This window comes from Fulmarus glacialis, unplaced genomic scaffold (genome assembly GCF_000690835.1).
Source record: "Fulmarus glacialis isolate BGI_N327 unplaced genomic scaffold, ASM69083v1 scaffold1095, whole genome shotgun sequence".
Classification (NCBI taxonomy): Eukaryota; Metazoa; Chordata; class Aves; order Procellariiformes; family Procellariidae; genus Fulmarus; species Fulmarus glacialis.
In genome coordinates this window covers 1-16,785 of record NW_009212115.1, presented here as the reverse complement: position 1 = coordinate 16,785, position 16,785 = coordinate 1, and the positions used below count along the sequence as shown (strand labels likewise).

At 39.6% G+C, this 16,785-nt stretch overlaps 1 protein-coding gene across 1 annotated transcript in view; it reads right to left on the bottom strand.

Annotated features, from left to right (window-relative positions):
* CPXM2 (carboxypeptidase X (M14 family), member 2) overlaps positions 1 to 10,685 on the bottom strand; it is a gene marked incomplete at its 3' end in the record, with an annotated part of 27,903 nt that extends 17,218 nt beyond the window's left edge. The window contains exons 1-3 of the mRNA XM_009577746.1: positions 10,597 to 10,685; positions 6,613 to 6,697; positions 5,926 to 6,076 (exon numbers count right to left, since the gene is read on the bottom strand). Coding sequence (XP_009576041.1) covers positions 5,926 to 6,076; positions 6,613 to 6,697; positions 10,597 to 10,685 — 325 coding nt within the window. The remainder of the gene's footprint in view (positions 1 to 5,925; positions 6,077 to 6,612; positions 6,698 to 10,596) is intronic.
* Positions 10,686 to 16,785: the final 6,100 nt, after the last annotated feature.

Genomic DNA, 16,785 nt, shown 5'->3' with positions numbered 1-16,785 from the left:
GGAATACAGATTAGAAAATTAAAAGCTAAAATGTAGAAAGGCATACAAGTCTTGCGCACAGCTGGTTAGGTCCACTTTGGCAAAAAATATTTTCTTTAATAAAACAGAGAATGAGAGACTAAGAAACTCAAACCACAGAAGAATTAGAATTGAAATACATTCGTTTATTCATGGCACTACCTCAGACAGTCTCTCTTTCTTCCAAGGAGAAAAGATCCTGCAAAAGTGTGGCACTCCCATTTATACAGAGGAATATTTTTTTTTTTTTCCTACCACTAATCTATCTTTACGTTACCAGCAGATTTAATTAAGCAAACCACAGAAGAATTAGAATTGAAATACACTTGTTTATTCATGGCACTACCTCAGACAGTCTCTCTTTCTTCCAAGGAGAAAAGATCCTGCAAAAGCGTGGCACTCCCATTTATACAGAGGAATATATTATTTTTTTCTACCACTAATCTAAGTTTACATTACCAGCAGAGTTAATTAAGTTTGCAGGTAAAGGTAGCTTGCTACCTTCATACTTCTAATCTTCGTGAAGATGGACAAGTGACTAGAAAGCTCTAAAATGCCCAACTACTTTCCAGCATGAGAGCTCTGGGGACTGCCCATAAAAAGTACCAGAGAGGACCAATTGCTCAGCAGTTTGACATATAGAAGGGATTTTCTGTTACATTACAGCTCTACACAGCACCTCGAGCAGTGCAGCCCTGATGCTTCCAGTGGGTTTCCAGTCATTATGCTAACAACAACAACGTGTGTTGGTCTTTTTTTCCTCCTTTAGTTTTCACTGTTCTTTTGACTGGCACTGGAAAGGTACAAAGTGAGCTTTGCAAAGACTTGAAGGTGAAATCAGCACTCACAAAACAATATTATCAAAATACTCTCATTTAGTAAGTAAAACTTGCGTCCATTCGCAACATTTGTTCATATGCTTCATTCTCATAGAAGTCCCATAGCAAGTTGTATGGTATCATACTGATGGAGCTTGCAAGCTCCGAAGTGGTGCTCATATGGTGCTCCAAATGGATGAGATAATGAAGTCAATGCAAGTGATTTAGATAAGTTTTTAACAAAAAGAATATTCTAGTCTAAATCCTTTAGACTGCCTTAAAAACCTCAGGGTGCCATTTTACAAATGACTGTTTTTTTCATTTCTGTGTAATACAAGTGAATTTGACTTGCCTTCACAAAATTGAACATGTCACAGACAGCACACGTGTAATCTTGAAAAAATCCACTGCCAGACATATCAGATGATTCTAAGTTTTTTTCCACATGATCTATTTCATGGCAGTCATGAGCATTAACATCACACATTAAATCAGCAATGAAATAATATTCTTCAACTGTAGTTGGATCCTTTTGTATATGTGTTGATGTACAGTCAAATACCAAACAGCTAATTCCAGTTAAGCATAACGAATTATAATAATGGGTAAGAGAAAACCCAAATTCTTAACCTGCAGTAGTTGCTTCTTAAAGGTTTTCTACCAACATTTGATCTTTTGAATGATTTCCTATAGTTTGATTCTGATAATAATGGTAATTCTGAGGATTGTTAATACTTCCTCAGAATAATATACACTTCATTTTACAAATAAAATATGAAAGAAAACCTCCTAATGACACCTACTGCATTGCTGGGGGATGTTACACATCTGTCTTGATGAGTATGGAGAAACATAATACTTTGGCCTTTCCAGGAGAATTACTGAATTTGGTCTCATTTTTATTCAGTCTTTGCTCCGGCAAACTCCCAAAAAAGCTTTAAATTGCCCAAGATTAAGTTTTAGCTTTGCAATGATAAAAGCAGAACACAAGGACGACTGCCACTCTAAGCAAAAATTTACTCTCACAAGCAGTTCACTGAATTTAATACTGCTGTATACACGATCACTTATAACCAAAGATAGTTGTAGAAAGTCACAGTTTTATACAAAATGAGCACACTGCTAGACTTAGCCAGGTAGACTGGCAAGAAGAGAGAAGCAACGAAAATAGGACTGAGTGATGCATCCACTGCAAAACACAGTACTCCATTACAGAGTAGTTCATCTTTTACCCTGGGTTGAAAGTGATGGCATAGTCATGATACCAACTCTATGTAAGAATTATTAAAAATTAAATTTAATCACAAATTTATTCCATTAAAATAATTGCCTATTGCCTTGAATACTCTACAGTATAAATAAATGCATGAAGAGCTCAGCTAATTTTCTCTCTCCTATCTCTGGGTACTTTTGATCACATGCAGTTTCTTTTTGATTTTCTTTAGGTTTGAGAAAGAACAGGCAAGGAAAGTACATCCATCCCTCTCAGGCAATTGCAAAAGATTGTGCGTGTCAGTCTACATCTATGTAAATACTAACATTTTTCGAAACTGGAGAGGGAATTAAATGCTGGTGCTTTTGTCCTCTTTGTCCCCAGCGAGAAACGGCAGCACTGATCCTCTGCTATAGGTAGGATTTTCTGGCATCTTTCCTCCACAGCTAAATGTTTTTCCCTTGGTGAAACAGCAAATCACTTCTGTTGCCTGAAAGACAGTACTGACGCAGTTGGATAACACAGCTTTTCTTTGTCGAGCTACTGTGATAGTCTAGAAAAGGTTGTTTGTCAAAATTAGCCTACAATACACCAAAAATGTATGGTATGAATAATAGAAGCATTTCACTGGTAAAAATTACAATCATCTTATATAATACCGACTAGATAATCAGTAACTTCTCTGTTCTGATTATCTAAATAGTGTTTTCTCACGATTTGTCCAACTTTTAGTGCACCTAGCATATGTAGCAGGTTTTATTAACAGAGCCCTACCCACAGGAATGGGTCCTAGCTGTCTTGAACCATTTCCATCACATTCTGCCAGTGCTAACAAGCTTTTCTAGAATATTAATATCTTATTCAGCTTTCTTCTTTATCTGGTATTCCTTTCTTACAGTCCCTCGTGAACCTACATGATGGAAGGCTGATATAGAGTACAGACTGAATGCAAATCACTTAATTTATTCAGGGATTAACAAAGACATAAAACCTAACATTACAAGTTTGAAAGACATGAAAAGAAATTCACAGTCATGAAAAATTACTTCCTTTTCTTCAGCCCCACTTTTTTGCTTGGGATATTTCCCTACGCCCCATCTGCCTGTGCATTGTCATTGCCTCGGGAGGACACGGTGCGTGGGGACTCTAAAACATGACCAAACTGCTCCTCCTGACAACTTGATTTCTTGTATGTACACATTCAGGGTGCAAATATAATCAAAACCACACCAGGTATTCAAGGAAACTGAGCATCACGTAACTTCTTTCATGGGTCTTTGGAAGGAATAGAGGTGTGTGAATTGACAGAGCTCCAACTCCTGAATTTGATGAATTAGGAGACTTGCCTTCTTATGGAGGAAACCTCTGTCAGAAAAGGACCCTTGATTTCTAGTCGCACAGTCAATACAGTGTATTAGAGCAGCACTATCAAAGATGCTGAACCCATGGCCAAACCAGTTGGTCATCTAACTTGGAATGAGTAAGATGACACCAATGAAGGGTGAGGAATCCAGTTACAGGGAACTGCAAAAATAAATCATGTCCTAAAGGAAGCAAACGTGCATGGAAAGACCTCTGCAACCTGGGGAACAGCTTTGTTTTGACAGCCTTGTGTGCGATGAATAAAATGAGCTAGAAGAAAGAAATGTCAGTTCTTTCTGAGCTAAAAAGACGGGTCAGCAGCTTATCAAAACGTATTAGTTCTTTCAGTCCAATTATATTTTGAATAAACACACCCCATTCCCATTGTGTTTCTCAATGAATGATTCTGGTATTTTCTTTCAAGAATAAATGGAATCAGTCACTGCAGGCAATTAACTCAATAAATGACTACCATGAAGAAGCACTGATGCTGTTTCTATGCTAATCCAAGACCTGCAACAAGCAGCAACAACACTCATTGCAACAGTGGTGGGAGTGCAGATACGTTCTTGCCTCCATAACACCCTTACCCACTGATACAGCCCCTTGATGCTGAAGGGTGACAAATGCTGCAAAACAGCATCTGGCCCTGTGTGGGTGTATACCCAATACAAATCTGGTGTAAATAGCTGCTGCACTTAATAAAAATCACCTTTCCAAATATCGACATTTTTGCTCTTTCCTCTTTAAGTACAGGTTCACGGAAATGAAAATGATTGTGAGAATTTCCCTACGAATGGCTCTCCAAAATGGGTTGAGTGTCATCTCTGTTATTCCCTGGAGACCTCCATGCGTGTCCTGCGTACCAGTAAAGTCATGGTGCCGATGAAAAGTACACTTTTCCTTCAGCCTCACACCCTGTGTTATAGAGAGTGGATCCCCTGTAAACCTGCGTAGGAATTTGGGATAGATCACTGCTCTTCGACAGCCCTTTCAAGAGCTGAGGGGAAATACTGGCTCTGGAATCGCCCCTCCAGGGTAAAAGGGACAGTGGAAAACCTGCAAACCACAGAGCTGGAGTTTTCTAAACCCACAGTTGAAATAAATCAGAATCCTACTGAAAACATGAATATTCACATACACAGGACACCTCTGGTCAATGCCATTCAAGTCCAGGATGTATTTGTTACCCCCGGAAAAGCAGTTGTCAAAGTGCTGCTAACTTTCACTGCTTCACGGTAATGAAGTTTTATGACAATACTTGCCCCATGCTTCTCTTCGTCAGAGAATTATCCCTTCCGTGCCCCAGATTGTTTTTTTCTTTTTTTTCATGAGTATTTAAACATCTAAAGGACAAAAATCAGGCTACCTCTGCTTGCAATGTGAAGACCCTACATCAATAGTGGAATTGGAGGCAGCAAGTCTCTGAACAGCAGCAGGAACAGTTAAAGCAGTAATGATAGGCTCTGGAAAGGCAGTTCTCTTTCTGGCTTTAGTATTTCTGAAAATACTATTCATAGCCCCCTGCAAAAAAAAGAGAGAGCTATCCCCAAGGTGCCAGAATTTAAGATCAAAGAGAAAAAAACAAAAGCAGATGACAGACGTGGAATGAGTAGTGAGCAACTTAGAAAAGGTTTGAAAAAACAGTTTTTCAAATATTTATGTACATATGAAGACACAAATCCACCATAAGACTATTTACAATGTGCTTAACAGAAACATGGCTTTGCCATAATTTACAGTACTGAATGTTGGTTGTTTTTTTTTTAGGTGGCCTTGTATCAGGTTTCACTTTGTATACTCTGTTTAGCAAAACCCTAACTGTATTTTGCACTCGTATGATAAGAGAAACAGCTAACACCTGAAGCTTGTGCTAAACATCAGGTTCTGTCTTTTCCACAGTCTTTGCCAAGGATAGGACCATTTACCTTCACCTGAGACTTACCAGGGATCATGCTGGATTTGATAACACTTGAAATTTGCTAGAAATTCTTTACATCCCGAACTCCCCTCCTTCCCCCCTACAAGATAAGCACTAGTTCAGTCACAGTATTTGCCTTCAAATTAATTCAGGGAAGTCCTATGGCATGTACAATGAAATAAAAAAAAAAAATTAAAAATCAGACTACATAATTATAATGGTTCTTTCTTGCCTTAGAAGCTTAAAACACTGCAAGTGGCTGTCCCAATACGTAATCCTATTGCCTCCTTAGTACATGTGCACTCAGTAAGATTAATTGCACTGCACTTCATCCCAAACAACAGAGAAAATCTTGTTAGATCATCCATGCAATCTTGTTTTATTAATAAAGCCACTCATCGATATTATGTGGTTGCATCTGAAGAGTTATCCTGATACTGTCCGTGTATCTGACAGATATGTTTCTTTCTTTTTGCATAACTCTACTCACTAAGGACAAGGATTATATCAAAAGCAAAGATATCCAAAGGAATTAAAATTTCTGAGTCTTGGCACAGGCAACCGTGTCAACATCAACTGAGAAAGACTCTTACCTGGCAAAGGACACCCTAAGATTTCCAGTCTCATGCAGATGCTACCTTCTTCGAACCAGGACCGAGGGTTTATACGGATATAACGTGCAACCAGTGGCACCGGCAACATATTGAGAACTGGGATCTCTTTCTCACTGTTTCCTTCAAATATCTATGCAGGCCAAACATACGAAAATGGCAAGATCAGTTCTTCAAAAAGTCTTTTAGTGCTTTTGGTAATAGAAACAAATAAAGTCACCTAGTACAGCCCCAGATGGTGGCTCAGGCCAGAAGTGCTCTTCGAAGAGCACAATCCCCCCGTGCCCCTCAGAGAGGGGCAAAGAGGCAGGAGCTCCACACCCTCTCTGGCAATAGGCACCTCATGGGCATGAGATGTCCTCAGGGATCAGCAGGCTGATGCTAACCCTGCATGGGCCATGCAACAACAAGAAACATATCTCATCATAGGCAAGACCGCTGCCAGGGTGGCATTCACATCCATAGGCAAACACATGCAGATTTGCCATATAGGATATTCTGGGTCCCTCTCTGTATTATGTGATTTGCTCTTAAAATTAGCGGGACCACTGAGAGATGTTGCCTTGTAGTCTTATACTGACTAGTCTGGCAAATCAAAACTCCACGTGGACAGCCCCCACTTTCCCACCTCTGCTCTTCTTCATAAAACATCTGTCTTGTGATACTCACCACATCTCCAGATTCATTTCTGACAGCAGTCCATGCATGACTGTCATTGCTCACCAATACTCTGTAAGAGGTCACCCAGTTACTCCTTGAAAAAGACAAAGAGTATCTAAGTTATTTTTTCATAGCTTAGAATGACTGCAAATTGTGTTTAAGGTAATAAAGCTTGTAAGACTGCTAGCAATGGAAATCCCACTTGGCAAAGTCGTGTCAACACTTGGCTGAAAAAGTGACATGCAAATCTAGATTTAACAGATAATTTTAAAAGCGTAGCACATAGAAACAAAAAAACAACATCATAATATTCTGGGACTCCAGGAGGTAAGCGATTACCACTCTCCTTTCCTTTTATATGCAGAGTTCAGGATAAATGGCTTATCTAGAACAGACGCATCCAGTGTTCAAAAATCTTACCTTTTCAGCTAAAGAACATTTATTATTTCTGCTGTTATTATCAGAGAGGATGGAAAAAAGTAATAAATCCTCTAGAATGAAAAGTCCATGAATTTCAACCAGCAAAATTTCCATTTCTTCCAATACAAGAATGACTGGAGCCTGCAGCCATTCTTGTATTTATTAGCAGTAGATAGGAACAAAGAGACAATTCTGTCTCTGCACAGCAGGGTCCAATTGATCACAGTACCAGTGCACTACTACAATATCTAGATCAATCTTCAGTAGGCTGATCCTTCTAGTGGCCTGTTATCTGATTTACAGCAAAATCCCCTTTAATCTAAAAAAGCAAAATCTTCATTTGTACTTAAATTATGCCTTGTCTGTATTCGGCTAAAGAAGAGTATGGGGAGAAATAAAATGCTGCTTCCTATATTCTGAATGGAGCTAAAGCTGTGTAGCTTTTACACTGCCTGGGCATTCCCCACGGTAATGTGTATACAGCTATGGAGAAGGTAATGCCCTGACTCTCCGGTCGTATTTGCTGATCTGAAAAGGCAGCAGTAATTTATTTTTTTCCCTAACACCTTCCTGGTTTCAAAAGACACTGACTTGGAGGAGAGTTGTGGCTTGAAGGTATCTTTGTACTGTAAAGTCAGTCCAGGATGATTAAATTCTATTTTCTCGTATATAAACTGACCGTGCGTAACCAGCAGTCCTCTAGAACAGTTGTTCTTGAACACGGGTTCTTAGCTAAGCTACACAGTCGGATTGCTGGGAGTGAAACCAGGATAAGGAAAGCTCTTGGGACTAGAAAGAATAGGGGCAATTTGGGCAGTTATGGGAGAAGTAGCAGAGCATATGGGTCGGAGATAAAGGAGTACCTGGAAGGACAGACACACCTAAGAAAAGTTTCCCCTTGTACTGCACCCATACAAAAGCAACTTTGTTTGCTTTTGTTTCTTTTAAAAATAACAAATAATATTAGCAAATTACCTATGAACACACATGCCGACCTCACTGTGCTTACGTTTAAAGGAAGAAACTAGCTTTTACATGTTTACTAAAAGAGAGTCAGGCTTCTAGTCAAGACCAAAAAAGAGGCAGGGACAGAACAAGAGCAAATCCATCAGCCACTTCCTTCCTTACGTTTAAAGGAAGAAACTAGCTTTTACATGTTTACTAAAAGAGAGTCAGGCTTCTAGTCAAGACCAAAAAAGAGGCAGGGACAGAACAAGAGCAAATCCATCAGCCACAAGATCAGCACAAGTTCACCCAGCTTCGTCTTGTACAAAATAGTGACCTTCAAATAACGCCTAAGCCAGTGCACGGCAGCAGCAAATTTATAACTTTCAATTTCCATCTGCTATTTCATTTTCTGAGTAACAGTAGTCCCACTTACACAAAAGATTCAAACTGACGTCCAGACTTACAATGATGCCTAAACCCAAAGATTAGGTAAGTGATTAGTAGGATTTAGAAAAGCACTTCTGTATGTAGTTTACTAATACCCCCCAAAGTCACAAGATGAGATATCATCTGATGATATCTCAATGACTGAACAAACCCAGCTGTTTTACACACTAAACCAGTCCTTTGCAAATCTTTCACCAGCCTTCTTCAGTGAATATTTTGCCATTCGTGTTGTTTTAAATGGGAAAATCTTGACTGTTGTCAAGCAAACCAAACTTTTTATTATTGTATTGAAAGGATGAATACATCTGCCACCTGTAACGCACGCACTACTTCAACATTTGTTAAACACCTTCAACAAGTTAGCAGCCTTCTGAAAATACTAATTGTCTGCCTGTTAGCGGAAAATCTCCTGGGGTAGGGGATTTGCCAGAGATCTATGAAGAGCCATGCTGGCACCTCAAGTCTTTGTGGCTGTAAAATGATATACAACAAAATAGACAGTGACTTCAGCGTGCTATACAAGTTTCTACTAACTCTTGTAAAGAACTTTACTTTCTTTGCTCAACTTCTGCAATAACCTGGCAGTTGCACCAGATTTCACTGTGATCATAAGCTAAAGGAATGCAGATTTATATCTAGCAAAGATGGAAATTGGGAATTTTGGAAATGGCCAACATCAAAACACGAGGAAGAGGAAAAATAACTTTTTCTGATCAAAAAAGAAACCAAGTTTGAGAGCAAAACTCATGGGTTTGAATGGGGGTGGTGGTGTACATATTCAGTGCACATAAAATGGTGGTGTGGGGATTTTTTGGTGTTTTTCTGTTTTGTTGTATTTTTGTGGGTGGTTTTGGTTTGGTTGGGTTTTTTTTTTTAATATTCTTGGCCATTTTTCAAAATCAGGGTAAATGACCAAAAGAGGCAATGTTACAAACCAAAAAGACATCATTGCTTCTGAAGTATTACAGAACTTTTTTTACTTCAACTGCACGAATAAGATTAGGAGGAAAAACACAATACATACATATTCATTACTCTACACATGAAAAAAAAATTTCAAACAGAATATCACAACTGTATGAGAACAAGATGACGGTGGACATTCTGTATAATTGAGAATTTTGTAAGAAAATCATGGCATATATAGACAGTTTTTAAAAGAACCAGTTCATTTTGTTGGCATACGAAAATGTTACTGTTACACTAACATTTCCAATCCAGGACTTTTATTTACCATATTTTAATTTTCTCACTCCCTACAGTTACAAAGGTTCAAACTTCTCCCAAAAGAAAATGTATACTAATCAGTCGTACACATATTCCATCTTGAGTGACAAGTACCATGCTTTTCAGAGGCAGTCTGCCAATTAAAATACAAATGGACTACATCTAGTCTTGTACATTTGCAGTACAGAAGGACTACAGAGGGTCATGGGACGAGATAAATCAGCCTGATATATTAAGTCACGCACCACATCCTATTAACCGTGCTTGCCTGTAAGGAATAAACATCTGCTTTGCATTTGTTGAGATGCAGAATAAAAACATCACAGGTGACCAGATCCTTCTCCCACTGGCCCTAAATGCAAAACCACCTCTAGGGGCTTAAATTCTTCCCCCTTTTTCCCCAACGTCATAAGAAAAACAGCTTCTGCCAATATTAAGAAGGCTGCTGTAAATTCAGATCCCCCTCAGAAATGGCATCTTCTGCCTTGAAATCACATTCCCCACGGTGGGGAAAGGGAACACTGCATGCATTCAGGTATTTGGAGTATCTGGAAAACTAGCAGAAGCTAATGCACAGGGCTTCTGACCAGGCAGTTGAGTATCTTTAAATCCCAGATACATCTACAGATACAGACCAGCAAAAGAGCATCCACATACTAAAACCTTCTCAAAAAGCTGCAGATTTTCTACACACGTGCAGCACAGGAGGTCTGATGCTTCCAGGAAGCAGATGGATGCGTTGCACATGCTCGAATCAACAGCCAGTCTGTTTACAGTAAGCACAGTGCTTCCTGGAATTGAAGAGTTTAATATGGACACGGGGCTCAGTTTGTTCATGTAGACACAGAAATCTAAAGCTTTTGGGGAAATCCGTCACAGAAACACCACAGCTACAGCAAAGTCTTGTGCTAGAAGAAGTGTTGGGGAATATCATCTGCTTTGTGTTGTTACCTGATGACAGGAAGATCCATCTCATAGGGTTTGGGATTTGCAGACGTTAATTTCTGCAGCATGTCATATTGAATCCTTTTGGGGCCCATCAGCATTGAACAATAAAGCTATCTAAGGAAAGCTGAAAGAAAGCTATAAAGCTTCACAGTACTCAGGATGTCCCTACCATTGTTTTAGAGAAGCTCTTCTGAACTCACTCTATAAAATCTCCCTGGAGCTACTATTATATTCCTCAGATATTTTTGGGTTTTCTAGAGTCAAGGAGACATAATTCAAGGCAACTCCTATGCCAGCATTCAGAAAAAAGCATAAGAGCTACTTACATTAATGCCTCACAAATTTCCTCAATGCTAGAAAAAGATCACGAGATACAGATTTGACAGGAATCATTTGGATTCAGGTGCTTTCCATTAACAATCCTTTTTAAAATTTACACCAGCCCTACCTCTTCAGGGGAAACCTATCTGAAAAATCTCAGTATCTGTTGCCACATTAATCAATTCATTTCATAGAAAGTAAATGCAAAAGTCAAAACATGATTCAAATTCACTTAATGTGGTGGATTTTTTTAATTATTATTAATTAGTTGGGTTTTATCTGTAATGCATTAGCTTTAGACAAGGCTTATTTGAACATCTTTGATTTTAAATTCAGTTTCTTGTGATGCATGGAAATGTCCGGCTTGTCCATTTCCATCCAAAAAAAGACAAGCAGTGGCAAGGTTCCTGTCCAGAGAATCAGCTTTTCCTTATCCAACCACATCATCAGGCTACTGAGCATAGCGAAAGGCATCATGACAGCACCAGAACGACAAAACGTCTTTCTGCCTTGCCTTCCCCAATATAATTTTTATACTTTTCTTCACGTGTATTAGACACCTAGATGAATCCCAACTCAGCACAAGACACAGCGAGTGCTAAATGAGGAGCAGCGGAGGGATGCCAGGGGTTTGGCTGCCCTGCCTTTAGCAGGTGAGTACATCAGCTGAGACTTCTGGCTATTTGGGTATGGTTTTATTTTATTTGAACAGCAGCTGCTGCATGTAATATTTCAAGGCCAAGCTTCTCAATTATGGAAAGCTGAATAAGCAACAAGTGAAATAAATCTGATACTCTTATCCTAGTCTCTGAGGATGCTTTTCCACATCACTAAAATCCCACATGACTTGAGATAAATGAGGAAGGTTGGGAGGTGCTGGTCAGCAGAAGCTCAAGCCCACAGTGGCAGAGATGTTGGGGATGAGACTAGCGAACTTGGCAGAGTTCACGTTAGCATCATCTACAATGGACCTGGCTCCAGCTGACCATATTATTCTTCTGCTGTCATGATAATCTGATTTATCTGCATTACAAAACCCTAAAATTAATAGAAAATAGAATCAGGCAGGCACACAGATGAGTATCCTCCAATAATAGATAAATTGACGAGTCAAAATACTTGAAATAGCGGAATTTCTATACCAAAAAAACACGAGGCAAGTCTTAGATTAAACTGTACTCATGCAACAGAATTAGCATGCTGGCAATTAAATAGCTTGCTGCTTGAAAAAGTAATTTGTAGTCTCATGCAATTAAATATAAAACCATTAAAATTAATATTCTATAATAATGTTTATGCTGATAAAATTTTAAATCACCCACTGCCCAACAGTTTCAAAAACAAGCCGTCAAAAAATGCTCAGGCTAACCACAGGTAGCCCAGCAAGTTTTACAAACTAATTAAAATAAATATGATTTAAGAGATGGAGCTTGACTAGCAAGCAAGGGTATTTTTTTTTAATAATTGAAATCTTTGAATGTTTAATTTTTAAAATTGCTTCTAGCTGACTTACACGAATATACTGCTGTGAAATCCAGCTCTTTGGAGACCCTGCGAAGAAAAGCTCAGGGCCAGAATTTCACTTGCTCAGACTGATTTAAGCACAGATTATTCAGAGCGCTCTTCTCAGTGAGGAGTTGGGGTTACAAACTCGTTTCCCACCCAATGGCTGCTATTACAGCCAGGTTTTTACAAGATTTTAATCTCTGACCTTTCTGACCTCTCTAGAAAATCTGGTGCCAGCTGTGGGTGTTTCCTTTTGCTATTGAACACTCAGACCAGTAACACCCGAAGGTGCCAGGCCTCCTGTGTGGGGTCAAAGACACCCTCTGCCCTGAAGATTTTATGGTCTTAATACCTGTCATTTTGGGCCACCCTTTGCAAAGAAATCTGCATGTCTTTGAAATTCTTCCTGCACCAGACTTTCCCCTTTCATATCTTCTATGTCTGCTAAATGCAACCAAGCTGTGATTCCTTTTCTTCAAAACCTCCTTTTGTGACATTTTTAATTTTCCATTTTTGTCTGTGCTTATCACACCTTTGTAAATCGGTCACATATTTGAAGAGAAAAATCCGAACTATACAGGCACCGCCTCACTATGCCTCTTTGTTTCCATCCTGTGAATATTAAAGTAACAGAAAATGAAAAGCTCTGACAGTAACCAGCAAATACTGCCATTTGTGTGCACAGCTGTGAGCATATTTAAAGTAACGTTGAAAGGACTCGCATCTACCAAGTGCGGACAAAGCTGTGGCCAAGGTGCATGCAGAAGGGATGCTGACTTGGGGTGGCTGCTCAGGGTGCAGGTGGAGGGGAAAGGAGCAGCTGCCTGATGTCCTTGAGGTATCCCCCCACAGTCATAATGCACATGCAAAATATACAAATCAAGGCTGTGATTAGTAAGTGTGATAAATCTGTTGCAGCAGATGCTTGTATTCATTTGATGTATCCTCCTCCTAAAGGCTTCAGCTCATTTGATTTCAAACTGCCCATTGTAGTCCCTTCCACGGAGGTTAAAAAAGGTTTCCTGCCTCTTCTGAACACCCCAAGTGAGCCTCACCGTGTAAAGCAGGTTCTCTCCACACACCACCGCCCTTCCCCAGTGCAAGGCGGTGGTTAGCCGGGCAGGAGCCCTGCTTGGGGGGTTGGCAGTGACCTGCTCCCTCCCAGCGCTTCACAGTGAGTCACTGCGTCTTTAGCAAGAAACTCATAACTCGAGCAAGAGCACCGTGACAAATCATACCCGCAACAGAACATCATCAGTTTTGACATTTTTGTGAAACAAACTTGTGAAAGTATAAATACGTTTCTGGACGTGCTGTCAGAACTCCACCCACACGGGATCATCTGAGCTGGTCACAAACCCAGCTCCCCAACGCCAGGAGCGGATGGTGAGTGTTCATTGGCAGTGACGAACGCTGTACCAAAATCCCGTGTAAGGCACAAGAATCGCAGTGGAAGATTAACAGGGCACAGGAATTGAAGTTACGTAAATAGATGGAGAGCACTCGAGGCTGAAGCTGCCAAAGGCTGACTCTCCGTGCTGCAACAACTCAAAGCCCATGAGACGGCTCCACCAAGCCAGAGTTAACAGAAAATATAACTTATTAAGAAAACCAATCTTAAACACCAGTATAATACATAACTAGCAACATTAATATAATCGAGGGAGCTTTTTCTATGCTGAATTCAGGTTGTTTTGTAATTCATATCAATATACATGATATGATTTCAGTGGATTTGGAACAATTCACTCTCTGAGAGTCTGACTTTGGGGAAGCTTTAATAATCTCTGCAGTCCTGTCAGCCAGTCAGGGCAAATAACAATTTGCACTGATTTAATGCACCATAATAATTCAAATCAATACACAGCAGCTGCTTATTTTATTACATGATTTGGGTAAAACATCGAGACATTTTCCTTGAATTTGCTGAAGTTTCATCAGGGTGTTTTCACAGCCTCTGCGTGGGGATAGGAGGTACTACTTTGAAAGTCAATGCCACATATGTCTGTTGTCCTTTGTGAGCTGGACAGGATTTAGAGTTTATTCTACTATGCTTTCAAAAGCAGCATTGCACCGTTGCATTTTGTCCCTTCTTCTTGTGTACAGTGCAAAATTCTGTCGTCTTAAGTATCTGTAGAAACAACTCAAATACCTACGAGTAACCACTACACGGTCCCAAATGTTGATGCAGTTACACTGAATGGATTATCACTGCTCTTTACACTCTGATTATTGGAATACTGAAGATGCTGATGTGATTATCTCTTCATGAAGCCAATGTGACCATGGTCTTAATACCATGAACAGCTGATAAACTGGGAAAGAAGCAAGGATTTCTACCCTCTTGCAAGCAAGGAAGTTTACCACCTTGCAATCCTCATATACAGATTGTCCATAAGAGCAAATCTCAGCTCCTGAGAAATTGCCAGTAAGTATAGCAATAAATTAAAATTTGGGGCAACACATTCATTTTGTGACTAAAGAAAGAGCAGAATGCTGTACTGCCAAAATTAGAAGCAAGTAAACTGCACTGACCTAAATTTATCCTCAACTATGAACCTCTGGAAGGTATCCAGCTTGCTACAGACCTACAGTTCCCTAACTGACCTAAATTTATCCTCAACTATGAACTTCTGGAAGGTACCCAGCTTGCTACAGACCTACAGTTCCCTGAGGACAGTTTGTCAAAAGGGATGCTGGGGGGATCACGAAGGGCTACACTGCACACAGAGCACGCTGAGGGTATACTATAGAAAATTGCAAAATTATTCCCCTATTCAATTACAAATATCTTGTCTTTAGCAAAAGCATGATCAGACACAAGATCAAATCTGCTGGATATTTATTATCTGCTACCCCTGCAGAGAAGCACAAGGAAGTCAAACAAATGACACAGTAGGGAGCGTGTAATGGCATCTACGCTAGCTTCTACTTAAAACATAGCTTCAACAGTGTTGAACAAAAATGATCAGTTTAAAAGTGGATCAGTTTAGAAGCAAGCACTATGTGTAAAGTCATTGTAATTATTTCTTCCAGCCAGCAACGCCATTGATTTGTTGTCTCCTCCAACCAACTAGCCTTTTAAGCCCTGTTGCAGGTTTGCAAGGTATGCGGACTAACCTCTACCCAAATCAGACTTTGAAAATTGCCACCCCCCACTTTTTTTTTCTTAAGACAAAAGAAAGTAAGAAATCCTCAATATTTTCATAAGGCTGAAAGGTCTTAAAGAAAACATACTTGGAAATAAGTCTATTTTGATTTTTTGTAAAAATTTCAGAATTTTGCTTTGGAATTTGAGCATTCTGCACAGATGATTTCATCCATGCTTTTTATTATTGTTTTCATTTTGTTATTTTATGACATGCAGTGATAGCACATAGTTAACATGGTTGAAAGATTAATTTTAATAAAATGCATCAGGTCACAAATAGGTCTTACTCACTGAAACATTGCATTCTCTTCTAAAAATCAAAACATCCTCTGTGTTGGAACAGTCTGAAGCTTTATATTACAGTCAGTACACATTAAGCCTATTTAGACATGGGTTTTCTCTTGATACAAAAGATGGTGCTGAATTATCAAAAGATTGTTTGGGTTGTGGGAAACATGTATTCCTATGTTTTTTAGATTCTTGCCAAACTGCTAAGAGTGATTAATATTTTTTCCCCTCTGTCAAGAGAGTGCATATTTTAAACTATCACATCATTGCTTTAAACACATGGCACAATTCCACAGCGATGCTTCCAGTGTCCCACTCAAAGGCCTTGAACAGTTCTTTAAAGATACTTGGTTCATAAAACTGAAGGATGTATTGGCAGCGATATAAAGAATTACATATTGTATTTCTCCCCCAAATATTCAGCCATAAACCCTCTTGTAGCCCAGCTGTGGCACTATCCACCTCTCAGACGAGGATGTCGCTTGCCCTTCTAAAAGGTCACATCGCTCACACAACTTTCTGTAGCCTGAGAAGGCAAACAAAGCAGCTCTGCAAAGAAATGTCACCAACGTCTGTCTATCAACTACTGGATATTCATAGTGAAACAGTGTGGTAACTGCCCAGAGACACTGATTTCCAGATGTTCTCGGTTCGTACAAAGGAACTGACATTCTGCCCGCTCTCAAGGTGTTAGCTTTTATTCATATCAACCCACACTTGCGGCACCTCTGCGTTTTGGATACACTTAGTGTAAAAATCAAAAAGGAGTCCTGGTTCTTGCAGCTGGGCCCCACTTTATCTGAGAAATTCAACGTCTGCAGATCTTCTGGATAATCTATGCAGAGTTTGCCATTTATGATGGTAAAAGAGTGCTTTGCTATGATTTCAGGTTTCCCAAGAAAGCCTGAGGTGCCTGAACAGCAACA